Here is a 26242-nt window from a genome sequence, read left to right on the forward strand (position 1 = left end):
GGTGGAGCACCCACTGTCTCTGCAGGGTGTCACAGTTGGAATGAATCCCATTTTTGGGACTCACAGTTGGAACGAATCCCATTTTTGGGGCACCATCATGAGTCGCAGAAAGCTGCAGAGACAGGACACACACATGCCAAATCCGTCTCTGTTTCATTACAAATAAGAGGCAGAAGGTTGCAAGCACTGTAGTTAACTTTATTGATCATTACTGAAAAGGAGTTAGTAGAGGTTAAGTGCCAGGAGGCAGCTGCTCCTTCAGGTGCCCTGGCCCTGTCACAGACCCTAAACACTGTTCAGCCTCGTGCTCAGCTCCCTCGAGGGCCTGGGTGCAGCTTGTTTTCAACAAGGACACGTTTTGTTTGCACTGGGCGTGGGTTCAGCCCGTCTCCCTAACGGCAGCTTCTCAGGAGAAGTCAGCACAGAAGCTGAAATGCAGCTCAGTTCCATCCAGGGTGACATCTCAACGCCTGAACCCTGCCAGGACTGGAGTGTTCAAGCACAGATAACAGCAGAGCGGATTAGGTTAAATTACAAATTGTTTTTGATACAAAAACATAAAATATCCCCTATTAGCATCAAGAAGGCATCCAAGTTTTAATACTCTCATTATAAAATTGTACCAGCATTTTTACTGAAAACAATATAGATCTCGAGTATATTTCGTTCTGGTTCTGTTCTCGACAAGCAGTTGTGTGGCTGCTACCAAACCCCAACTGCAGTTTGATGAACCTCAGTACAAATCTCATGCATCACAAATACATAAATAGATCTAAATGACCCAGTATAAAAAAATACATCCTATGCAAGAACCTCAGGTATACTAAAAATCCCAGAACAGTTTGGGCTGGAAGGGACCTTAAAGTGTCCCAACCCCACCTGCCACAGGCAGGGACACCTTCCACTAGAATCAACCTGTTTGTGAAAATTCAGACTTAATACATCTGTTCTCCCTGAAAGCAAAGGTGGCTACTAAAATGTGGCAAAAGCAGTAGACAGGAGCAGAAAAAAATACTGCAGAATTGTTGTGTGACTTATTGCTACATGTAGATTACATCAAGGGTAATCTGTTTTTTCCTAATCCTTGAAAGGTCAAATTGTGTATGGAATTCTGAACAGAGTAAAGAAAAAAGCACATTTTATAAAAATAGCATCCATTTAAGTTAGACAAATCCTTATAAATAGAAGAAAGAAAGCAGTTACTCTCTACAACATTAATTGAGAGCGTATGTTCCTGAAGCACCAGCATCACATCCCCAGTTAAGGCCCTCAGTGAGGTGTTTACCCACACAGCCACAGCAGCTCTGGGCTCTGAGCCCCCCGTGCAAAGGAAACCGTTTGGGGCAGCCCTGCTCCAGGGCTCAGCTCTTGCAGAGCTCACACAGCACCCCAGCAGCTTTAGGAGGGCGAGGCAAATCCTATGGCTTGGAGTCACACTACACCTACAAGTGCTGCCACTGTGTGAGAGCAGCAGAACCTGCACTCTTCTGCACCTGTATTCAGTGTCAACCTCCAGAACTTCATGACACAAACTAACTGTTTTGTGGTAGAGGAAGCAGAGAGGATCTGAGGGGCTTTAAAAAACAGTTTGAAAAGCTATTAAAACATAAAAGGTTTAGAAACTTTAACATTTCTAGTGTTTGTAGCATTACAACTTTGGTGTTCAGATCTAGCAAGTCAGTATATGCATGTAATCAGCCTCATCAAGACAGGTGTTCTATGATGAAAAACACTAATTCCATTTTCAGTGGTAGAGCTGTAGGATCTGACATCCCACTGTGAATCACAGGAATCAGAGCACTGTCCAAGTCGTTCAGGTAGTTCTGTGGAAGAAGGTGCCCTCCAGATCCTGCTAAGTATTCAACCTAGGAGGGAAACACACTGATATTAATTAACACTTCTTGCATTAACGAGACTATGCACAACGTGCTGTATCACAGTAAAAGCATATTTCAGCTACTGTGAAGTGAGAAATTAATGACTAAGACAGCTTCTTCTCCAAATGTCATCCTCAGCCTGGATCGTGGGTAGGGCAGAACTCTAAACATTCCTGGAGAGACCCAAGGTATTTACAAGGGAAGGTACTTCAGTGGAAATGGAGAGTGTGCAATAAAAGTTGAAAGCTTACCATGTCTGAGTCAATGGAAACTCTGAGTCCTATCTTATTCATCCCGTTACTTTTCAAGGTTTTCAGGTGAGGGCAAAGAGCAGTGCTGCAGGCAATGGCAATCTCTTTTACAAACTGGTGGGGAACAGCACTGCAGAGGTCATGATCCTTTACAAAATGGTAAACCTGAGATCAGAGAAAGGGAAGGGCAGTCAGCAGCCTGCTACATCCCAAAGTTAGGAAAAAGAGTAGTTCAGGATCACATAACACTAAACAGGGCAAGCTCTGATGCTTGTCTGCTGGCAAAGCACCTGAGCATTTCACTCACACAATCAAAATACTTCAGGAACCACAGGAATGCCTGCATTAGGCATTTACAGAGCTGTCACTGCCAACAGCCTTGAGTCTTTTTCCGAAGAGAGAAATGACAAGTGTGTAAACTCACCAAGCAGCTGCAGAAAACACTCTGCCTGGCAGGATGGCTACACATAAAATCAGCTCATTTTAATAGTATCACTTACTACCATCACATCACCACTTAAACATTCAAAAAGTAATTAAAGAGGCTCAAGAACTATGTAATTCACTAACTTCAGTGCACTTCATAGCTTTTCCCTCTCTCTCGAAGCTTCTGTATAGTGGTGCTTTTTCACTCAGAGTTCCTTCCATTGATTTTCCATCAACTGGGCTTAAAATTCTATGGAAAACAACAGCGTGATTAGTAATTTAAACAACACTTATACTATAGATACAGTAGCTTCTATGAAATGATATTTACCCATCCTTTAAGGCTATTTAAACACCTTTACAACAAAGTACAATACAGGACTTGCACTATGACAATACAGATGTTACAAAGGGAAATATCCTAAGCAGGGAACTAACAGCATTAACAGAAACCTAATCTTGCATGTTTAAGACACTACATATCATCTTTGGTATCCAGCACTTTCTGTCACAAGAATATTTCAGATTAATTTCAGAAAACTGAAGGGAGATATTTGAGCACTGGGAGCAAGAAATCTCTCAGATGTCTGGCTTTGGTAGTACATTTACCCTTTGTTGGTTTTCTCTTCATTTTCTACCCAGCAAATATCTACATATTCTTTCACATCCCCTGTATCCACTTGACCACAGGTTATTTTGAAGTCCTTCTTGTCTCTTAATGCCTGACGTAGACTTTCCATTGTTTCTCGTGTTATTTGTACCATTAGCCCATCTAGAAGAAAAACAGTTAAAATTCCATATTATCCACACAAAAAGCGCATAGCTTCTTATAGAATCTTGGCTTAAATTCTACTGAGACAAAACAACTCCTACAGCTAATAAATAAATGCACAAAAGTACTCCATGCCCCACCTACAGCACTAAATGTTAAATGAGAGAGGAAGAAAACCTATTTTGTCAACAGAACTCAAACTAGAAGATAATTTTTAAGTTAATTTCTGATATTTTTTTTTGCATATGTGTGCCAATATTTGTATTTCAGCAATATGGCAATGAAAATACTTCTATAAAGGAAAGACCTGTACTGATTAATCAGAGTTTAAATTTGAATGTTTTAAAACAAGTAGGTGACCTATCATGTATTTTTATGCAGCACTTCTTTGCAATAGGTTTCATACAAAATTTAAAAACCTGAAAAGAAATATGTATCTTGCTGAGGGGTACAAAGACCTTACACAAGACCTTGCTATTTTTCTTTTGTCGTTTTAAGTCTCTTAAGAAGAGAACAGAACAAAATTCTTACCTTCAACTATACTGGATTTAGCTAAAAATCCTGAGGATGTTTTTAAGGCTCCATTAAACACCACAAAACTTGCACCTGTAACTGGACAAAGTAGGAAGGAAGTCAGCACCACTTCGTGTAACTCCAGTCATAACTGACATTAAACTTAAACACAATTTAATGTGACACCAGAGATGCATTTTCCATGCAGCCTAACACTGAACTTCCATTTCTGCTCTAGAAATGTGATTTCTGTGCCCCAGAGCTCTTACCTTTCCTGGGCTGTCCCGTGGCACTGATGGCCTGGGTGTGATAGAGGCCCTGCTTGTTCTGCACACACACGAGGTGAGAGTCTGCCTCAGTATTGAAACTGGCTCCAATGCTAATTACGTGTTCGTTAGAGGAATTGATCACCTTCATCACCTGGCAACACAAAGTTTGTCATTACACTGATAAATCTCACCAAGAGGGGTTTTCTGGTTGTTTTTTGTTTGGTTCTTAAATTTTTTTTAATTACTAAGCAAAACATCATAATCGGGAAATCTGCAAGAGGGAATGTTTGAAAACACATGCTGGAAGATTCTGAAGAAACTGCAGATCTTTCAGTACTTAACAGCCATTCCAAATCTCAGCTCCTCATTATCCACCTTCCAGTGTGTCGCGGAGGGAAGCGTGTGCTCAGGTAATTACATACCCTTCCCATTACACATTTAGGTCAGTATAAAGTTCAGGGAAGGTTTTTTCCAACAGCTGATGGTAGAGGTGTGACTGGTGTTATACAAAAAATGGAAGACTAAAGCAGCTTGGATTAGAAAGCTAAGATGGCTGTACTCACCTCATTATACTTCCTCAGAGGTATTTTAATACAGCTTCTACCCATCTCCACATGGACAAACAGGTTGTCTATGGTATGCAAAGTATACTTGTAATTTCTAAGGTCCTATAACAGACAAAGTATTTCTGTTAGCAGACAATAAAGTACTGGTTTCTTACCTTTTCCTTACCTTCATCACCTAGACGAAGGTACTCTAAATACATCTGTAGGACTTTCAAAAAATAGTAGCATTTGGAGTGGCTGAAGACTTAGGGATCCCTTTTTGCCCATCAGGTGTATGTGACAGGCATCTCAGTGAATGTATTTATAAATTCAGAGCACTGACAAATTAGCTCTATTAACCAGTGGGTTATTTACTCTATGGATACTTCATTCACATTAGAACCCCAGTGATTTAGGTAGAGAAAAACTTCCACATCCTCCCTCTCTGATAGAAAAGTGAAGCGTGGAAGCCACCATCCAGATGAGTTTGTTTGCAGGCTCAGCCTGTCCCCTACAGCTCTAACTTGACTGGCAGATTATTGAATAGTGCACCGTTTCTTATCCCTTTCTGTGACAGAAGTAATCTCCCATCACCTCACCCGCTTGGGCAGAATTCTGTTTATTTCCAGAACAACATTAGGTATGAAATGGTCTCATTTGCTTTTACTACTTCAGCTGGAAAAACAAGTATAAAGAGGCTCTTTTCACCAGCTGAGCCAGGCAATCAGTGCCTCCCTCCACCAGCACAGCTGCAGCAAGAAGGGTATTTAGAAAACATCTCCATGCACTAAGGTTCCCATGGGACAGGCATCCAGCACTCAGGATGCAAATCACAGGTGCCCTGTGCCTCAGCCACTTGTGTAGGGACAGGCTCTGCATGGTCTCTGACTGGGCATTTGCATCACAGGTGCCAAGGCACCACCCTGAGAACATCCTGCAGCCGTGCAGTGACTGAAACTCCTGCAAGCAGCACATGCTGCCCCTGCTTCAGGCTGGCACAGCCACGAAGGGGAACCCAAGTAACTGATCCACCTGAAAAGGAGCTCCACAGAAACCCCACCCAGCAGCAGCACAGCAGCAAGGCTGCCCAAAGCCTGAGGGTGCAGCTACATATTGGCACTGGCACAGCACCAGTGAGGCTGGGAGCTGGCTCCTGGACTACAGTGGGAGGCTCCTACAGGAGGAGGAAACCTGCTGGACTTAGATGGGGCTCCTCCTCTGGCTGATCCCTTATGCAGTGATCTGCACACCTGTGCTGGCAAAAAGGAAAAAGGGGCAAAGACTGCAGTTTCATCTTAGCTATGATGGGTCTCCAGACCCAGGAGAGGATGTAGTGATTGCCTAAATTAGAGTGATTTGCCCAATGTTCTGCTTTCCATGGCCCTGCCCTGAATGCTGGGATGGAAAGTGCTGGAAGTTCTATGTGAGTATCAGAAGAGGAATGTTACTGGTCAGGAACACAGACAAATTGCAATCTGAAATCAAATCATTTGGGTAACAGGGAAAGCTTCCGCAGGAAATGGCATGAATTCCAGACTTATTTTGCCAAAAAGTCCTTCACAGAAGACAGTCAAGCTGAAAAACTGTGGCAAGGTTAAGTTTGTCTGAGAAAACAACTAGTACTGCAGTTAGTCCACAGCATCTGCCTGTCACGTGTTTCTTCACATTTAAAACTGCCAGATTTAAGACCAGCATCCCTGCACCACAATGATGCTTGGAAGAGAGAAATGCACCTGAACAATGATGACTACTAGCATCAGTGCAAATACCAACACCTCCCTCACTCACTACCAGAACTAATGCATGACAATACAAGGTGAAACAAGCTGCTTTTTTAACTCTCTCATCAGTTTTAAGTAAAGTATGAAGAACAAAAACGTTAGCCCTGCTTTCCAGATTCAGCATTTGTTTGGAGGATGTTTTGATTTTGTTTGGAGGTAATTTTGATTCCAACAGGAAGGGCAGCAATGAAGCATCTACTCACAGCAAGCAGATTCATAATCGTGTGTCCAATGTCTCCGAAGAGCGGCTCCCGATGCCTGACACTTACCACAGGAGCTGGATAGGCTAGGAAGAAAAAGGTCATATTTACCTACCAACAACTCTAAAACTTGTTTTCCCACTAGTTCTGTAGATTTTTTCAGCTATAAGCTGTCTCTAAGTCTCAATATCTGACCAGCCAAAGGAGGGAGAGCCCCTCTCTAATTCTCAGCCACTGTGTGGTTCTCCCCCATAGTTATATCTGACAAAACTGGTTAAAAAAGACAAACTCAGCAAGTGATGTGTCACAGAAAGAACAACAACAAAGCACTGCCACCCTTGTCACCACACAGACAGGATCTGGCTGGTAGAGGTCCACTGTGGGCTCCAGAAGTCCATGAACAGATGATCATTCCCAGCTTTACACAGACGGGGCAACTGGGAGGCGTTTTAAAAGATTTTATTGCATATCAGTCTCGTTAAAGGGTGAGACATAAGAGATGTAAAATTCAATGCCATTCTATCAGAAACCAACTTATTTCCAGGTTACAATACCTTAAAAATGTTTTCCAGCCTGTTAGCTGTAGCCTCACAATGCTGCTAATACTCCTGACACCAACCACATATTACTTTACCCCACGTGGTCTTGCTGGAATGCATCTTTCACAGTTTAATTCTCAAAAATATCTGGTCTTTTTGCAAGGCCATTGTTTGAAACTTGTTTGTAGTTCAATCTCTCTCTCAACAATGTCATCTCTATTCCATGGCCTTCCTAAGTCAGCACACCTTATCTCAGAGTTTGCACACACATGTACACAACTGTGTGAGCCTTCAGTCAGGTTTGGAGAATCCTTCACAAATCCATTTCTCACATTTATGGACTTGCAGCTTCTACAGTGGTGGGCTACAGCCTTTTTACATGCCTAGATGTTTCCACTGTATTAGTAAGTTATCCTTTTAAGTTACCAATGCTTTTATTGAGTTTATGAAGCAGTAATCTTTTGCCAATACACTTAACCCAAATAATTTAATTGTAATAACCATTTTATCAGAGTTGTAAACTGGGCTTGTGAGCATCCTTTCAAACCTTTCTCCTGCAACCAAACAAAAAGACCTTTATATTTTACTTCCAGTTTTGGTTTCTTAGCTTTCTCATCTGCTCAGAGGAAAAAAAATAAATCAAAGAAGTCTAGCAGGACAATGAACACTCCCAGGTGGCTTCACATGTTGGGCTTATCCAAGTGTAATATAAAATACTGCAAACATGATTTTAAAATAGCTTGCTTGTTAAAAACTACTTGCATTTTCCAAAGGGAACTTTACATTTATGCAGCTACTGATACCATTAAAACTTACCCCCATATTCTGCTCCCAATCTCAACATCAAACGGATTGGAAACACTTTTGCCCAGGGTACTTCCAACTTATGGATAAGAATGCCAAAAAGAAAAGGGTTATCTGGTAGAATCTGATCATCAAGTTGCTGAAAAGTTGGTGAAACAAACAGAAATCCTCCATGCTCCTTGTTGCTGAGAAAGTTTTCTGTAAAAGTAATGTTTTCCATATTTCTTATGAACCTTCCTGTGGAAAGAGGAATGGAGAGTGTTTACAGAGCTGGGTCACTCCCACCTCCGTGCCAAGAGAACTGCTCTGTCAGGCAGTGAGCTCTGACAGACCTGCCAGCCCACCATTCCCCTCACACCCTCCTGAAGCCTGCCAGGTATCCAAACCCACAGAATATCAGCCCTCTACTTCATCACCAAATGAACCTGGCTATGAAAATAAGTTTCTCCAAACAAGTGCCTGAAGTCCTAAACACAGCAATTGATGAGCTTTAAGCAACAGAGCTAAAATATTTACATTTATCCTCACTGTACTTCTAAAAATGAAATGCCAGGTGTACTAAAAACCATAGACTCAGGGCTAATACCCAGATTCTCCACCGCAATATGACTAAACAACAAAAGAACCTGCAAGTATATGAAACAAACATAAATTCATTTGTTTCTGTTATTTAGAACTCTAGCCTAACACTACAAGCTCTTTCAACAGAATCATTAGACAAATAATTCAAGAAAAATTACCTATCAACTTTAGGTTTTAAAGATCAGCAAGAATATTCTACACAAGAAAAAGTTAGACATTAAAATGACACACCTTTCATTGCATCTTTATAGATGTCAAGAAATAATTTGAATATTTCACTAGGGAAAACATCTTCATCTGGCAAACGCTGCAACAGAATGACAATTTCTGCCTGACCCAAACCATGCAGTCCATTTGTTGAGAAGCACCAGCACTTTTCTGAGGAATCTTTAAAAAGATAAGATACCACAGTAATGCTGTTTTAAAGACAGAACAAAAAAAGAAAAGGCTTGATTTAATGGAAAAGAAAATGTGCAATACTCACATGTTATTAGCTTCACATTGACAAGCAAGTTTGCATTTAGAATAAAAGTCAATGGATTAGGACCTCCTTCCCCAAGCAGCAAGGCGACCTTTTGGTGAAATGGACGTTCCTCCACCAGAAGATCTACATAAATTGAGACATGATTAAGTTCAAAATACCAGCCAATGACCCAAACTAAGAATCAGTTCACTGTATGACACAGTCATCCCATCCTCCTACCCTGGTGGTTACTGCCAAGATTTGAATAGCTACGCATCAACCAAGGAAGCTGACCCTAAGATTCAAGGAACATAGAGAACTGAAGCAGCAGCTTCTAAGAAAGGTGCAAACCAGGGCTACCCTCCCTCTGGAAATCCTTGACTGAACGTGTGCTGACTCCTCATCCATACCTGATTCTGCCAGGTACCTCTGATGAGCACAGCCACCACCATCATGCAATTAAGTGGTGACCCATTCTTCTCATAACATACTGATCTTGTTAAAAGTGCACAGTCATTACCCAATCCAGTATGCAACAAATAAATTACACGAGAATTGCATTAAAATACAATTTTTTGAGTCCGTATTTACAGATGAGTCTGTATTTACAAATCTGGGATAGTGGAAGGTGTCCCTGCCATGGCAGGGGGTGGCACTGGATGAGCTTAATGCCCCTTCCAACCCAAACAACTCTAGGATTCTATGAGTAAATATCAACAATTTTCTCAAGATGTTAGCAGACTTTACCTTTCCCTTTTTCACCCAGTGCAAGCACAAGTGGTGGCAGCTGATCACCATCAGGAAGAAGGCTGATCTCTCGTCGCACCTGGTTTTCCACCCCACACAGTGCTCTGCAGCTTGAAGCAGAGACAGGCACAGCCCGTGTGCTCTGACCCACTGAGCTGGGACTGCTCCCCTCTGCTGCTGCAGGGGAACACTCTTCAGTCCCTAGAGGGGCAGAGCTGTTACTAGGTGTCACCTCACTCTGGCCTGGAGTGGCCTGCTGTGCACCATCTGATGGAACAGAAGGATGTAATTCCTCCATTTTTGTCATCTTATCTATTTTTTCCTTCAGTTTTTGATTTGCATCAGTTACCAGGTCATCCTCCTTTGGGTCTGCAGCCTGTGAAGAAGAAATAACAAAAAAATATACACTGTCTCATAAGCAGCTAAACTTTCATTATTAGTATTCTAGAAGCAAAAAGAGGATGAATTCTGTCACAAATGTTGAGAATACATTTCCTCCTAATCAGAAGGAAGAAAGCCATCAAATCTCTCCTGGATCCTCCTCATTTTTTGTTTAGGAGTTACATGGGTGAAGATGCATAGTTAATATATTTGTTTGGTAACACAAACTGGATCAGCAGTTGCATAATGCAAACATTTCTACACTATTGCTACTATTCCACTAATAGCTGAATGTGGCTTTGCTCAGTCTGCCTAATTTCTACCTTGGAGTCCCACACTGCTCCCCCAGCAAAATAGGTATGACAAGCCATGAACACAGGCATGCTGGGATGTCAGCAGTCATAAAAAATAAAATGGAAAAAAAACATCCCCCAAGACCCCTCCAACAAAAACAGAGATGCACATTACCTTCCTTTGGCCTTGCATCCTATATCCAGAGGGAAGACTTTGTCCACACAACAAGAAAAACCTGGCAACTTTATGCTTGCCCTGTAGCAGTTCTGCTGGTATCCCATCAGCTTCCAGCAAATCCTCCATTTAACAAATATGCTGTTAAATGCTGTTAAATTTTAAAAAGCCACTAACTCCAAAGGCAAGACTCCTCAAAAACACTGACAAAACCAGGGCTAAAGTGGGTAATAACACATTTCTTCCCTGAATCTGCTTGTGGGTGTTTCATACCACTTGGCATTTTTGCCCTTCACACACTTCCAGGATTTTGTGCTGCCTTTGCTTCAGAGCTGCACTGTGCTGGTTTTGTCTGAGCTTCTGAGACTGCACAGGAGAACTATCAACTAATTGTTGTCCACTCACATTGTCCATGCTGCTTTTAGTTTTAGACATAGCCCATCTTCTGCAAGTGCAAACGTCCTACTCTTTCCCCAAAATGTGAGACAGGCTGTATCTTTTGTTTACTCTAACCCTTTTTTAATTTGATTACTACAGTTCTTCATGAGTAAAAGCTGAATTAAATGCTAAACATCTGTTAAGTGTTCAGAATCTTGATATACAAATATTAATGATCTGGTTTTTTAGCTTTAGCAATATATTTAAAAAACTCGTGAGTGCTGTGAGAATCATGGAATTTAAGTTATTACTTGACACAGTGCTTCAGTGCTATGTTTTACCTTAAAAAGGCTTCACCTAAAGAACCTTGCTAAGTCTTCCCACAGCAAACTTACACCTCTTCTTTGGACTTTTCTTTTAAAGTGCAGTTCCTTCACTAGTATGCATGTGACTCATGATTAGAAAACCAATCCCCCTCTCAGTTCAGTGTTAGTTCACATTAAAAGCAATACACAGATTTTGTTGCACCTTATAATGCCCGATAACTGCAGGGCACTAAGTAAGTTGGTTAGTCTAATCCAGCAGGGAAACTGATGGATTACATAATATATATAAAATACAATATAACAGGCCACTGGAAATAAAAATAAACAACCACAAACTTGTACTATAAGCACATTGCTAATTACAGCCTTAAGAACTGTGGCTGAGGTCACCTTCATACAAGTGGTTCATCACATACTGTGTAGTGAAAAAACTGCTTTGGCACATTTTCAGCCATATCAGTTTTTAAGTTCACAGATACCTCAAACAAAACAAGGTTTTCCTTTGAAAACTTTGCTCGGTTTTACTCAAATTGAAAATTACTACAATGCTTTTCAATCCAAGGACTTCACAGCTTGGTCAAAAACATTGTCTCTGATTCCAAAGGCTGTGACTCAGAAGCCATGGTGTGTAAGGGCCCCCTCCCTGGCAAGCAAAGGCCTCCCAACATGTAATTTGTGCAGCTGAACCATCCCGGCTCCTACCGCAGGCGTCTCGGGCAGGTCTGGGTTCTCTGGGCTGGAGTCCTGCGACCTCTTCGCTCCTGAGGACAGCTTTGCTGTGTCTGCCACTTCCCCATTTGGCAGGATACCATCTGCAAACCAAACCCTCTTCTGCTCTCTGGAGCACAGCCCTGTGACAGGTGAGAACAACAGCTCCGTGTTATCGCGAGTTACAGCGCTCCAGCAGCTGAGAGGGACAGAAAGGAAGCCCCTTCTCCCCACCACATGGACAGAGACTCTGTTCACTGGAACAAAGCATAGGGTGGCATTAGCCAGTCTCCAATCAGGCAATGTAGCCTCTGACTGGCAGAGGAAGCTGCCCTGCTGCAGTTAAATCTCATATTAAATAATTGATATTACAGAACGATACTTCCACAATCACCCCTCTGTAGTGAGGCAAGAATGAAATGCATATCACACCTAAAAGATGGAACACACTCTTAAAAAAAGCTGATCTATCATTTTGTTTAACAATGTGTTTTCTTTGAAGAATGTCAGATGTTTAACAAAAGTGGAACAAAGACACTAGTTAGCCACTAATCATTTGTATTTACACAGAGAATGAAAGTTTGCTTCTCCCTTGTAACTTCTCTCTGAACAGCCACTTTTTGTTTCTACTCAAAGACTGGCAGTACAACACAAGCCAGAGATCTCCCAAGAGATGCAAAAATTATAGAATGAACAGCTACATGAAAAGATTAACAATGTAAACAGAGAGGGCAATGACAAAAGTAACACCCACTTTTCATAAATGGAGATTTAGGACCACCTGGGGCCTGGCACCAAAACTGGGAAGTGAAAGCGCTTCCATTCAGAGTGTTCCTGTTTCACACAAAAAATACCAACTATAAATCCCAGATGTGAGAAGCAGCTTGCAGCTCTTTCCAAAGAGACTCTCACAGTGTTAGATGTGTGTTATACTGACGATCTGTACCTTCAGGACCAGGTTGTTTAAGTGCTGATGTAGGCAACAGTGCAGATGGTGAAGGAGAGCTGGCACCCCCGGGTGTCTGGGCCTCCTCTACGGGTGGAACAGCTGGAGAGTGCTCAGAGGAGACACTGGAATTGGGGACAGGACCAGTTGGACTCATCATCCTTTCAAATGCCTGTGCTAAAATAATGTGGTTAGTTTTTAAGATCTCACAATTTATTAACTTTCATTTGCAGAGCAGTACTTTAGGTGGGTGGGGGTTTTTTGGCAGAGGCAATGTACAGTTTGTGATCTAGCTAAGGAAAATAAACAGTCAAACTATTGCATGGAAGAAAATTTAGATTGATTTTCTACCTGCATACTTGCCTCACTTCTCATGAGACAAAGAGTCCTCCCCTTTTTCTCCTGGCAGCATTGCAGTGACTACCTCACTGGGGCCCCCAGCCCTTGGGGCAAACACATGTCACATCTGTCAGGCTGAGCTCCACTCAGGTGCCTATTAAAAATCTGACATGTTTTCAGCTTGTCATTTACATACTCATCAACAGGACCTCAACTCTTTCTCCTGATGCTCTCATAAGCATCCATGGTTAGCTTCCAGTTAAGAAAAGGTTATCTGATGAGTCATCTACTGCAGCCCTGGTAAGTGACTGGTACAAACACCAGGACAGGAAGCTGCACAGAGTGGGCAAACATGTGAGAACAAGTAGGGATGTGGCCTTTAAACACGCACAGGGCTACTGTGGAGGGAGGAGAACTTCTGCTAGGTTCCTGTCACAGATGACTCAAATTGTATTCCTCTGTAACTCTCTATTTAGTCCTATGGAGTTAAAAACTACTTTTTTTTTTTTAAATGAAAGAAAAACACAACTCAAGACTCAAAGTTCAAAATAAGAACTGGAATCCAACAATTACTCTCTGTATCCTCCATCCCAGAAATAGGAAAACCTACACAAATTAAAGTAATCAAGATCCCCAAAAAGAAAAAAGGTTAAAAAGACAGTTCAATGATTACTGCAATTACTAAAAAAAACCTCTTTACCTTTATTAATATCATCATAACAGCCAGTGCAGACTCTTGCTTCCTTCTCCATGTATTGCAGTTTGCATTTTCGTTTGCAACAGCTACCACAAAAAACCTGAATCAGAAAAGGATTGCATCAAATATTATAGACATATTGCACAGCGAATAGGAAAATACACTTGCTTTATTCTAAACCATCTACTGCCTTGTATTCAAGCCTGTATCTTAATTCCTGACAAAGAAATCCTCAGAAAAAAAAAGAACAACAAAAACAAAACCCACGATACACACCCAGAAGAAAGCAGCAACATGGAAGACCCAACTGAAATTATAATAAAATTCTTCTCTGAAGTGATGAAAAAAATTTCAGGTTGCACCATCTATCCCAAATTCTTCTCAATCCTGCTTGTGATCCTGCCATAAGTATTCCACACGAGCCAACAGTGCCAGGGCCATGGCCTGAGGCGAGAGCTGGGATTTGCTCTGGTGTTTCACACCATCCCTGCAGGCCTGTGTGCTCACCACGGCTTCAGGAAGCTGTAACCACTCTGCCAGGCACTCCAGGCTGCCTCTCCAGCCTGGCACAGCCCAGAGCTCCCTGCTGCAGGCTGCTGGGGCAGGCTGCCTCACGTGCTGGGGCTGCTGAGTGGCTCTCCTGCTCCCTCAGCAAGAACAAGCAGTGCTGCCTGCATGGGACAAGCTCCCTTCAGACAAGTATTTCCAAAGAACGCTGCTCTGGAAGAACAGAATATGCTCTTCTATTCCAACAGGGTATATATCCTGTCTATTTTTAAGCAGAAATGGGTGGGGGGGGGGAAATGTGTCTCATTAGCCTGGACAACAACTACACAATCTCATTCAAAGAATTCGCCATAAATATCTGCAGCTTTTGTCACTTTCCCCTTATGTTCTTTCAAGGATGATCTGCAAGTCTTTAATGAGTCACACCATTTTTAGCTATATGCAGACTCTGGACCCTTTACAAAAGGTCTTGTGAAACCCCTAAAGGTGTTCTCTACTCCTAATTGTTCCCAATCAAGAAAAACGAAGTGGAACAAGGCTGGGGGGGAAGGAGGGAGGGAAATCCCAAACAGGAGTGGCATAGGAAAAAAGAAAGTTATTACAATGGACTCCTCCAAGCAGGAAAAGTCACTGCAAAAGCAGTGATTGATCAGTGTAATATGAGGTAAAAAAAGAAACTATTCCAGCTGCTTCTGGATTAGTGCCACAGGTAATCTACCTCACCAGGAAACACGCATGCTCAGTATGTATGTCAAGAATGTAACTGATGAGGATTAATTGCTCATCCGTTACAATCCACTTCAGGGTTTAAATGCCAAGCAGCACAATCCCCAGCAAGGAGTGTTCTCCTTATACCCTTGGTGACACTAGGACCTGCAGGGGACTGCAGGAGGATTAATCCTAACACACCCAAAAGGTGAAGGCAAACTAAGGGACAGCAGAAAGGAGGTGAGTAGCAGGCTGTTGAGCAAACAACTGGGTCCTGGTTGAACTGGAAAGAAGAAGGGTACCACAGCAAGAGACAAACTGAACAATGGAACTGCAAAGCTGCTTGGCCTTGTGAGGGCTGCAGAAGAGAGAGAAAACAGGGACCATGAACTTCACACTTCCCTCTGCCACAGATGCCAGAGTCCACAAGTGCTGCTATTTTTCATAAAAAAAGAGGTATGGGAATCCATACAATTGTCTTCTAGAACAGTCCATAGAGGACAACGGTGAATTCCAAACAGTTTTCCCTTAGTTCCCAAATGGCTGAAAACACAACCAACAGCTCTACAAGGAATGTCTGCTTTGGGATTTTTTGAGAAAAAAAGCTGCTATTAAAAAGAAAGTCTTAAGAAGCAGAAAGTTAAGCTGCACATTCAGAAAGGCTGTAATTGCACAGCACTCCCATATCTGTAAGGTTTAGACAACTCATGCTGCCTTCACTCCCTCTCCTAATAAAGAGACACTGTGATGCTCCCTAGTTACACTGCTGCTCTGCCAAGAGCCCCTGACCTGACACTCACTCACAGCTGTCAGCAGCACTGTGCCGTGAAGGGTCTCCCATCCCCATCTCCAGACAAGGTGTGAGAACTTCACTGCACATGCAAAACAGGAACCTGAAGTCTGTTAGTCTCATGACCAAACCAGAACCCACTCTGAAGGACTGTGCTTTAAACCACCACAGAATCTCACCAGGATATTCTGGCAGTAAGTTCAATGGCTGCCAGGTCAGCACAAGGAGTTCTTCATTTCCTGGACATCTCAATTCACACCTACATTTTAGTTCACACTGGCTGCAGCTGAGTAAACCAGCATCATGCTTTGAATACACAGTGCTACAAGAGAGGTGGAAAGAAAAAGCTACCGTGCCTTTCCAGGTGGTGCTTAACACTGGAGATGCAAAAATTTAGATACTGGGCTTTGTTCTGTCTCTTGATCCTTAGAGCTTACAGAGCACCACTGAACAGTGAGGTCACTAACACTGCTAGCATTTCCATTTATGCACTAGTGCAAGCCACAGTTGATCACAAGGGAATTCTGAACTGAGTGTCAGCTTTAGCATCCTTTACTCTCTGTAGAAGATCTCAGGCTGAAAAAAAAGTTCTGCAATTACTCACTTTGTTGGTGAATCACATACTTTTCCCCCGATATGAGCTCCTTAGGAAATCATACATCTAAACACACTGGAAGGCAGTGCAAAATCCTTTTGCATTGGTACTGCTGCTACAGCTAGTGAAAAAATACAATTCCTTCAGGTTCATGGGCAGTGCCCTACAGTTATAATGACTAGTGAAACACTGGATTCTCACCATCACCACCTCCATTTTTTAGAACATAAATACTGAGGTTAAAAGTTCAATAAGTGGCTGATTCAATATGATCATGATGAATTAGCCCATCATCTCAATTCCCCTACTCTATGCAAAACACACCAACCTAGCCAGTAATGGCAGGTAAGAACATACTTTGTACTTCTCTTTAATCATAATTTTTACAAAAAAGGTCGTGCGTTTCTTAATTAGCATCAGTCTTTTCCAACAGTCTTTAGGTTCCTGTGGAGGGAAAATAAAACCTGCTCTTTGTTAAATAAAGTACTTTCAGCCTTTTCTTTCCCTTCTCTATCTCGGTCATGCCTTTTCCTGTGGCAGCCCAGGACCCCTCCCCAGCACCTCACCTTCCCACAGGCTCGGCAGTGGTGTCTTCTCTTTGTGAAGGTGAACTTGGCCTGGCAGTTCATGCAGTTGGGTGCCTCTGAGTCTGGGACCCACAGGGGCTGTTTCCACGACAGAGCTGAAGGTGCTTTACACGGCTCAGTGCTTTCAGATGTTTGACTGCCTCCAGCCTCACAGCTGCTTTCCCCAGGGTCAGTACTACCAACATTTACACTGGTGTCTGAGAGAGGAGCTTCTGAGCTAACAGAACCACATTCCTGGTTTTCTCCTTCAAGTACATTTGTTCTATTCAGTTGTTTCTGACCAGCAGCTCCTTGGGAAAGGTCAAGCAACTGCTTTGGTCTTGCACCTTTAATACAAACATCAGAAGCCAGAGCTCCACTGCCACTCTCAGTCATGCTGTGACTTTGAGACTTGCTGACCTCTGCTGCAGCTTCCACTTCATTGTCAGGAATAGATGCTTTAAGGTTGCTATTAATGCTTGTTATCTCCTCCAGTTTTGTTTGCATAAGCTCTTCATCGACCTCTGTGAAATCCAGATTGTTCAGATCTGTTAAACTCCCTCCATCTACATCAGCTTCCACCAAGTTACCGTCATTGTCTGAAGACTTAGACACACTGGACTGCAGACTTTGTCCATACAAGAAATCATCAAGCTCAGCGTCACTTATTAGAATATCACTTTTAATAACATTCTCCTCCACAGTAAAGTCAGCCATAACAGTGCTCAGGCTCTCATCATAAAAAGTGTCTTCACCAACACCATATGGCTCAGCTCCAAGGTCTAGAAAAGCAGAAGCAAAAGCCTGGATTTGCTGAGAATCACTATCACCAATTATATTCTCAGTACTGTACTTCTCTCCATCTCCACTTTCTTCTGCAATACTGTCACCGATTTCAGCTACATCTTCTTGCTCATGCCAGCTAGCATCTTCACAGGATTCCCTGCCAGGGAGAGGAGTTTCAGACTCTCCAGCATGAACAGTTACAGTATCACTAATAACCTCTGGCACAGCATTTTGAGGTAGAAGATTAACCTTTTCTTCTGTTACAGCTAGTGAACCACACATGGACACAGGAAGGGAAAGACAAGACAGAGATGTCTGGACATCCTCAGCTGACATACACGAACTGAAAACACTGCTTGGTATCTCACTGCTATGAAGTTCTTCACTACCTACATTCTCTTCTGTGACTTTCTTTTCCAATTCTACTTCAGCTCCTATTTGACACGAGGAGCCTGGTAAGACACGATTCCCAGGTACTGTTGCATTGCTGTTGTGCAAGGGATGCCTCTTTGGCAGATCTGAAGGCATGGAATCAGCATTATTCCCATTGTTTGGGTCTACCTTTCCTATAGCATTTCCTCCATACACTTCTTTGCTTGCTGCAGAGCATGCACTGTCATCTCGTGGTTCCAAAGGCAGTTTTTCACAGGCTTCCTCATCTTTGGGACTGTGTGCATTCCAGCTCTGTGATGTTACAGTGACACATTCAGTATCCAGGGCAGAAGTTTGTCCAGGGTGGTTGAGTACTTCATTGCACTTTACAGCTTCTGTCCTGTGTTGATCATCACACAGACCCAGGACCGTTCCTGCAGCGTAACTCTCTGGTTTTAAAGCAGAATTATTACTTTGTTCTGCTGTAAGATGCCCTGAATCTTGTAACACAGAGTCCCCATCACTCTGCTGCGTGCTGGCAGCCCTGCTGCAGCCAGGTGAAGTCACACAAACAGGAACGGGGACACAAGACACGCCACAGCCAGCGGGCCCCTGGCTGCACTGGAACTCATCCTGGTGCAGCTCCTGAGCCCCTTCTGGAGCAGCCACGGAGGGGATTAAATTTGCTGTGTCACTGACAAGATCACACACAGGCACGCTACACCTTCCCAGGCTCAGAGCCTGAACTTCATTTAGGGAACTACTGTCCACAGTGGACAAGAGGTCAGGTCCAGCAAGACCCTTCTCTTTGGGTGGTGGGAAGCTGAGCACATCACTTGTGCCTGCAGGGGCACGGAGAGAGCTCTCCTCTGGGGCAGGACATCCAGCAGGATCCTCTGGCAGCTCTGGAGTGGGGTGTGCATGCTCTAAGCAATCCAGGACTGAAGAGAGCTTTGAGTCGTATGGATTTTGAGGTGTTCTGAAGCACTCACATTCATCTATTTTAAGCAAGGAGAGATCAAAAGCAAAGTTTATAAGACTCCTCTCTTTCCACAGTGTACTCCCTCTCAACCCCATCTATTCATCAATACAAGCTTTTTCTTAGCAGATGCTACTTTCAAACTCCATGGTAACAGTCATTTGACCATGTACTTCCACTAAAAAGGCAGTGCAGAAACCAACCTGTATTCTGCTCAAATTCATCAAGCAGTTTGTCCAAGTCACAGACAGCAGCTTTAAAGTAACTGTCCATTCTAGTCACAGTTCTAGTGAAGCTTTAGCCTTCTTAAACCTACAGAGAAAAACACAGCATGTAATTCAAAGCATTTTTTGTTTACAAAGCCCAAGTGTTCATATTAGACAGCAGCTCATATGAGGTGGTCTTTTATTTTTATTAATACTTTTTTCTCTCTCCATGTAAACAAAACCTAAGCACAAACAGGGCTGCAGCCTCTAAGTATTCTGAATATGCTCAGTGTACTCAGCACTATGAGGAATGCACCCCCAAATTCACTTCAAACTGCAGAATTGAGGCTACTTATCAAAAACAAAAAAAGCATATGAAAGCATCTGCTATGGCATTACAATGTCAGCAAGTTTAAAACCACAAGGAATATTAGAATCTTCCAGTCTGACCCCATAAACACTTTATGCCACACAGCTCACAGGCAAAGAACAAAATAGGGCATCATTACCTTTCAACACAACTGAACTGTGTAAATAATAAAAATTAAAAATCCAACATGGTAATTGAGCTCATTATTTATATCTATTTAAAACACACAAATAACTATACTTCTGAGACCCCAGGAACGTGAAACTCTTATTACAGACTTACCAGGTCATCAGAAAGCTATTTATTTATCAATCACATTCCCTACTGCAAAATACTCTGGTTTATTTGTGTAATGAACCTTTCCAGCCACTCAATTTTATGCCTTTTTGGTCACTCAGAATTGCTTTCCAACTGCACATCTTCTTCAATGGCTGAACACCCAAACAGTGGAGCTACCTACCCAGAAATCAGTATTTACACTTCCTTTGAGCAAACTAAAGGGACTGAGATCCATTTAGTCTAATGTGTAAACCAGACCTGTGGAGAGCTGTCCAGTTTTCCTTCTGCTTTTATCAGGGCATTCAGCCTCTGACCTCACACCCTACCCCAATGCCACTGGTGCTCTGACCACCGACTAATGGCCAGTCATCCTTCTAAAAGCTCAGAGCCCAAACAAACACTTAAATCCCCTCACGCCACTCAAACCCCCCTGCAGCTACAGATCTAGATTTCATGCCATAATTCCCCCTCTAGCTCTAAGGTTTCCCCTCACTGAATAGTTCAGATCAGGAGCTTTAACCTGTGTCAATCTGTAACTTTTCACCTCATGTGATGCAATCATTTACCACATTAATATGCATGGAACAAGAACACTTTAAGGCAATGTGTAGTTCAAGTAGACACTCGCAAAAGCTTTAAGAAAGGTGAAACAAAAAAGCAGTAACGCAGTACTTTGTGCCCATATGTAAGCCAAAATTGTGAAAAATGAGTATTATATGACTGGCTTTTCACAAATATTAAAATTAATATTATATGTGTTATGTTAGAAAGTTATGCTGTATTAATCCCTTAATAAGTGTGTGTTAAACATAGTTTTAGGCTATAACGTAATATTAAAAGAGAAACTATGCGATGTAAGATACTTTTTCTAACTAGCTCAATAAATGATTCACACAGAGATAACAGCAACAAGACACCAAAATCTTCAAGAGAAGAATTACTGCCCCCTTATCGGGAAAGACCAGACTTGGTGGGGACTGAGATGACTGATTTACAAGATAGGAGAGGAAGCTGACAAAAACCAGAAAACAGCTTTTGTTTGGAAAGAATTTTTGAATCAGGTATAAGGTATGTGAATATGCAACAGGCTATTGCTTTTAATCCTTTGTTAGCAAGCCATGCTTGCAAGAGGAACGTTCATAATTCTTTGGGTTTTTTATTGTCCTAACTCTGATTGTCCAAATTCTTATTGCTCTAGTTTGTATTACTATTTTATAACCACTTTATTACCATTAAACTGTTAAAATGTTGACACAAGCGATCGGCGTTTTTCACAGAAAATGAACAACCTGACTATGTCAGTGTTTGGATGCCCGTGGCCAGCAGTGAGTCACAGCCAGGTCCTCAGGCTGCACTCTAATACAAGTCCCTGACTGCTGTCCAGAGGGCTGGAAGAGCAGCAAGCACAGGCTCCTTCTCCTCACCCACCCGAGCACGGCTCCTTCCTGTAACAATCACGACCTCCCGGCAAGGGGGATGCAGCAACATGAACTGGAAGTTATTTCAATTAAGAGCCTTACACGATTAACAGCTTTTGGTGATTCACTGGGAGACATCAAAGTACAGATCCCGTCCCCAAAGCACGTATCTCTGGGCAGTCAATACTCAGATAGACCACATTAACAGGAAATATTGAAGGGTTACAAGAAAACCGGGCATCAGAGGATGTGTAATGCTGGTTTGTGTCCTCTGTAGGTATTTATTATACAACCTCACCACTTATCACAGATATCAATAACAACAGAAGCTTATAAATAACAAAAACCTTCACCATCTGGAAAAAATACAGGCAAGAGGTAAGCAATTATTTCATCTACCTTTGTCTTTTACTTAGAAAAGCCTAGGGAATATTCACTGTGTTGCACTCTTGAGAGACAAACAAATTCTGATTTAAGCATAAGGGCATCATTAGATGACAACAGTATCTATTTTTAGACTATAATGCTAATTAGAAGGGTGCATTGATGCTGTACAGCACTGGCCCACTAAAGTCTCCAGAAAAAGCTGGAACTCAATGAAAAGAACTGTAGAACTAAAACCATATGCCAATATTTACAGCTATTTAATACAGATTAACTCACTTTCACAAAGAGCTCACCAAACCATCAATATCTTGGTTTACCAACCCAGCAACCTTGCTTTCTTTGGTTAAATCTATCTTTTAAATAAAATGGTTATTTGACTTGGTGAAGTACTTTGAATAACTAACCTAACCTTGAAAAACTAGCATATGCATTGTTCCTAATTTCATTACTCTTTCCTCAAACTTTTCATAGGTTTTCAATAGACCTACAAGCAAAAAAACTGAAGCCCACAACAAAATCAAAACCCCCAAAACAGGGCAGACCAGCAGTACCCCCTTGTCGCTCTTGCACATCTCTGTCCCGATTCCATGTGTCTGCATCACCAAACAATTGTAAAAGCCTTCCAGCCTCTCGTGTTTCAAACCCTCTTTCAGCAAGAGGAACAAGTTTTATTGTCTGCTGCCTGGATTCGCCTGCAGCCTGTCCCAATGTTGACATTATTGGATTAGGAGCAGTGAAAAAGCTCTGGTGACACATTTTTATTAAATGGCTGCTTGCTTCCCTGAGTGAAGGGTCGGGAGGAACCACGTGCTTCAGCAAACTGCATTTGTTCTGAGCATATTCTTTTAAGACTTTTACTTGTAACAAAAGAATTACGCTATATTCTAGCTATCAGAAACCAGGAGCACTACTGATGTATATGTTTTTTAGGCAGGCACAACTGTGTTTTGAATTTGTTTTTTAGAGCTCTGAACAGAGTCACTGAACACTCTCTAAACTGGTTCACAGATTAGTATTTTTTAAAAATAAGCATAATGCTCATAACTTTTTCTGAGGCAACAAATCCCTAATAGTGCAAGGAGACATACAACTTTAGGCTCTCACCAGTTCCATTGTATAGATTTTTTTAAAAAACTTTAAAAATTGTATTTAAATCACTGTCTATGAAAGACTACATGGTTTCAGATAAAGGTAGATTAAATATTTATGTAGGAGGAGACTTCAAAATGAAGTAGCAGTCCATCTCAAAATGGGAACATAATAACCAAAGCACAGCAGTGCAAACTGGACGTGTCACTTCTCCAGATAAACCTTTGTGTGCCTAATCAGGCTCATCTTGGGTCTCCAGCAAATGGTCAGACACACTCCCCACACAGAGGCAACAGTTCCCCCACATTAAAACTGTTAACTATTAACTGTGGAATGCAAATCCTGAGATCTCGATGACCGCAAGCGTGACAGGGCGTTTAAGAACACTTCACAGCCTTCAACACTTCCCTTAAATCCTTTACGAATTGCTTATCCCTTCTTCTAACGCAGCAGGCACATGTTCCAGAGCTCAGAACCGACATTCCACCGGGGATTTCTCAACACACTCTCATTTACAGGAGGAGATAGCACCAGGCTGCTGGCATACCGGGCGGCCAGCTCACAGGATGGATTGTCAGGGCTTTTTTCCAGACACACTCTGCAAATGCAGGCAGAGAGCAGTTCTCAGCGGCGATAACTTGCACAACAGATTGGGCGGGTTAATTATTACCAGCTAACCAATTCAAGGTCTGAAGACAAGCTGCCTTTTGACGTCTAAGAACCCCTGAACACCACTCTCTGCAGGGCTCGCTCGTACGGGCACCACCAGACCTGAGTCCCCACTGCAGAGGCCAGGCTGCTTCCACACAAAACAAACCAGCGCAGCCCCAGACGGGGTTCAGAGGCAGAGGAGCACACAAAACAACCGGGGACACCTCTCCCCTCCACAGAGATGACCACCACCTCAATTCCGATCACACACCTGCAGTCTCCTTGCTCGCTGGTTTCGTTGTTTCAGCTCCATCACCGTGTTCAGTCACCAGATTTATCCTGAGCAGAATGCTGAATGGAGGATTGCAGGAGCACTGAAATGGGTTTGTCCACCCCACCACCCCAACTGCCACAGGCAGAACAAAACCTCCAGCACAAACACGAGCACTGAGCACAAAGTTCACAGTGAAACACTCCGTGTGCCCCCTCTCCCTCACTAAGGGTGGTGCCATGACGATTTTTGTCTTTTATTTTCTAAATCTTTTTATGTTCTCAGCACCTTTAGCATACATACCTGTAATTCTGTAAGCCTAATAGCTTAATCTAATCTTGGTACTCTGCTATGCCAAAGGAACAAACTCCTAAAAGCCTCACAGTTAGAAGCCAGAACACCTTACACTATCCTGAGAAACCAAAACCCCCTCTAAAACACATCTTGTAAACTTAGACCTACTACTTTAAAATTTAAAAATCACACTCTTCATTGAAACATCTTTTTGTAAATGAGTGTACCTAACAATCTGTAAAATTGTACATACCATCTACCCCATGCATGCATTTTGGTATGCTCCACCGTGACAAAGTGTTACACCACAAAAATCCTTATTAAACACCAAAATAAAAACCTTTTTATCCCTGACCCTTGTCTAACTCTTAACTCTAAGACATCAAGGGAAGGAATTAATTACCAGCTTTCTACCTCTCCCTGGCACCATACACCCACACACAGGCCTGAAGCCCTAAAGACAAAAAGCTTAAGGGCACAGCTGCCCACAGAGCCCTTCAGCCATCCACCCAATGGGTTAGGGTTAGGGTTAGGAGAAGTTCAGCACAACTGAGCAAACACGGCGTGAAAAATTTAAATAAAAACAAAAACCATTCTTGCTGAGCAGAACAGCTTACTGTCCAACCCAAAAGCTGAGGTGGCTGCTGCCACAGCAAGTTTGGGAGCTGAATCATGGGGTGAACAAAGTTTTCAGACATATAAGGACAAGCCTGCAGGACACACCACAACAAATTGTGTTGTTTGAAGAATGCCATCCCCTTAGTCCAACATGGACTCTTCAGAAGGACAGAACTCCACCAGCAGCATGGACACTGCCACTCTCACAGCTCCATCCCACATCACCTTCAGCTTATGGGGATTTTCATTCATGCACCCATAAAACCCTGAGCTGAGAACAGCATTACTCACACCGCCCAGAGAATCACAGAACCCCTGAATTACAGGGCTGGGAGGTTCCCCTGGAGCTGCCCTGGGCAGGCAGGGTGCCCTGGGCAGGGGCCCAGCCCCGTGCCCGGCTGGGGCTGCCATGGCTCCACACAGGGACACTCCAGGCCCTCCCTGGGCAGCTGCTCCAGGCCTCTGCCCCTCCATGGACACAAGTTCTTCCTCCTGCTGCTGCCCCTGCCTGCCCTGCCTGGGATGGCCACTGCTGCTGCTGCTGCCCCTGGCAGCCCTGAGCAGAGCCTGGCCGTGCTCTGGCAGCCCTGGCAGAGGTTTGGCTGGGTGGATGGAGGGATCCCCCTCGGTGTTCCCTTCTGCAGCCTGCCCAGCCCAGCCCAGAGCTGCTGCAGAGTCCAAACCATCCCGGGCTGACACCAGCTGTGCTTTTGCAGGGCTGGAGCTCTCCGTGGGGAGTGCAGGCACCAGGACCCCACAGCTGCACACAGAACCAGATCTGCTCCCAGCGTGCAGCAAAGCAGCAGCTGCACACTGGAGCCGCTGCCGTGGCCCCACGGGGGTCAGCGCCCAGCGCCCTGCCGGCACTGCTCGTATTTAAACGCTTTTTTATGCTTTGCACTCTGCAGTGTACAATGCACGACTGTCCATCCCACTCCATACACCAGACGTGTATGCTCTATAACCTATAAATAACATCGCCTATTTCCTTTGATGTACCGTATATAGCCTCCATACACCCTACACAGTACTCTTTGTACACATACTACACTCGATACAGCGTACATAAAAGCAGCAGAAATACCGCTCACACCCACGAACCTCCAGGGGCAAATGTCCCACCCAGGTAACCTCAGTCGGAGGTCAGAGTCCCACAGCCGCGTCGCCCCGACCTCACCCGGCCGGTTCGGGGCCGTCTGGGGCCCGTCTCCCCTCAGGGCCCGCCCCGGCCCCGCCGGCGGCTCCGGGCGGCGGCCTCGACCCTCCGCTGCGCGCAACGCGCCTGCGCGGCCGCGCCCGCGCGTGACGTCACCGCCGCCGCCGCGGCCAGCCCCGCCCCGCGCG

The 26242-nt window shown here is 43.4% G+C and overlaps 1 protein-coding gene across 4 annotated transcripts in view; it reads right to left on the reverse strand.

The window, feature by feature from the left end:
* Positions 1–177: 177 nt before the first annotated feature.
* Positions 178–26242, reverse strand: part of ZFYVE16 (zinc finger FYVE-type containing 16) — a 37596-nt gene continuing 11531 nt past the window's right edge. The window contains exons 1-19 of one of the 4 annotated variants that reach the window (XM_064402823.1): positions 26000–26173; positions 23987–24066; positions 19519–19627; positions 17179–19334; positions 14016–14112; positions 12977–13153; positions 12025–12173; positions 9770–10145; positions 9044–9166; positions 8791–8946; positions 7990–8214; positions 6638–6720; positions 4672–4776; positions 4109–4259; positions 3858–3938; positions 3164–3326; positions 2699–2804; positions 2129–2293; positions 178–1865 (exon numbers count right to left, since the gene is read on the reverse strand). In XM_064402823.1, the coding sequence (XP_064258893.1) occupies positions 1704–1865; positions 2129–2293; positions 2699–2804; positions 3164–3326; positions 3858–3938; positions 4109–4259; positions 4672–4776; positions 6638–6720; positions 7990–8214; positions 8791–8946; positions 9044–9166; positions 9770–10145; positions 12025–12173; positions 12977–13153; positions 14016–14112; positions 17179–19334; positions 19519–19588 (4545 nt within the window). In that variant the 5' untranslated portion in view covers positions 19589–19627; positions 23987–24066; positions 26000–26173 and the 3' untranslated portion in view covers positions 178–1703. Of the gene's footprint in view, positions 1866–2128; positions 2294–2698; positions 2805–3163; positions 3327–3857; positions 3939–4108; positions 4260–4671; positions 4777–6637; positions 6721–7989; positions 8215–8790; positions 8947–9043; positions 9167–9769; positions 10146–12024; positions 12174–12976; positions 13154–14015; positions 14113–17178; positions 19335–19518; positions 19628–23986; positions 24067–25999; positions 26194–26242 lie in introns of those variants that run through there. The other 3 variants (XM_064402824.1, XM_064402822.1, XR_010352101.1) reach the window with 3 other exon arrangements.

Source organism: Passer domesticus, chromosome Z (assembly GCF_036417665.1).
Source record: "Passer domesticus isolate bPasDom1 chromosome Z, bPasDom1.hap1, whole genome shotgun sequence".
Lineage (NCBI taxonomy): Eukaryota > Metazoa > Chordata > Aves > Passeriformes > Passeridae > Passer > Passer domesticus.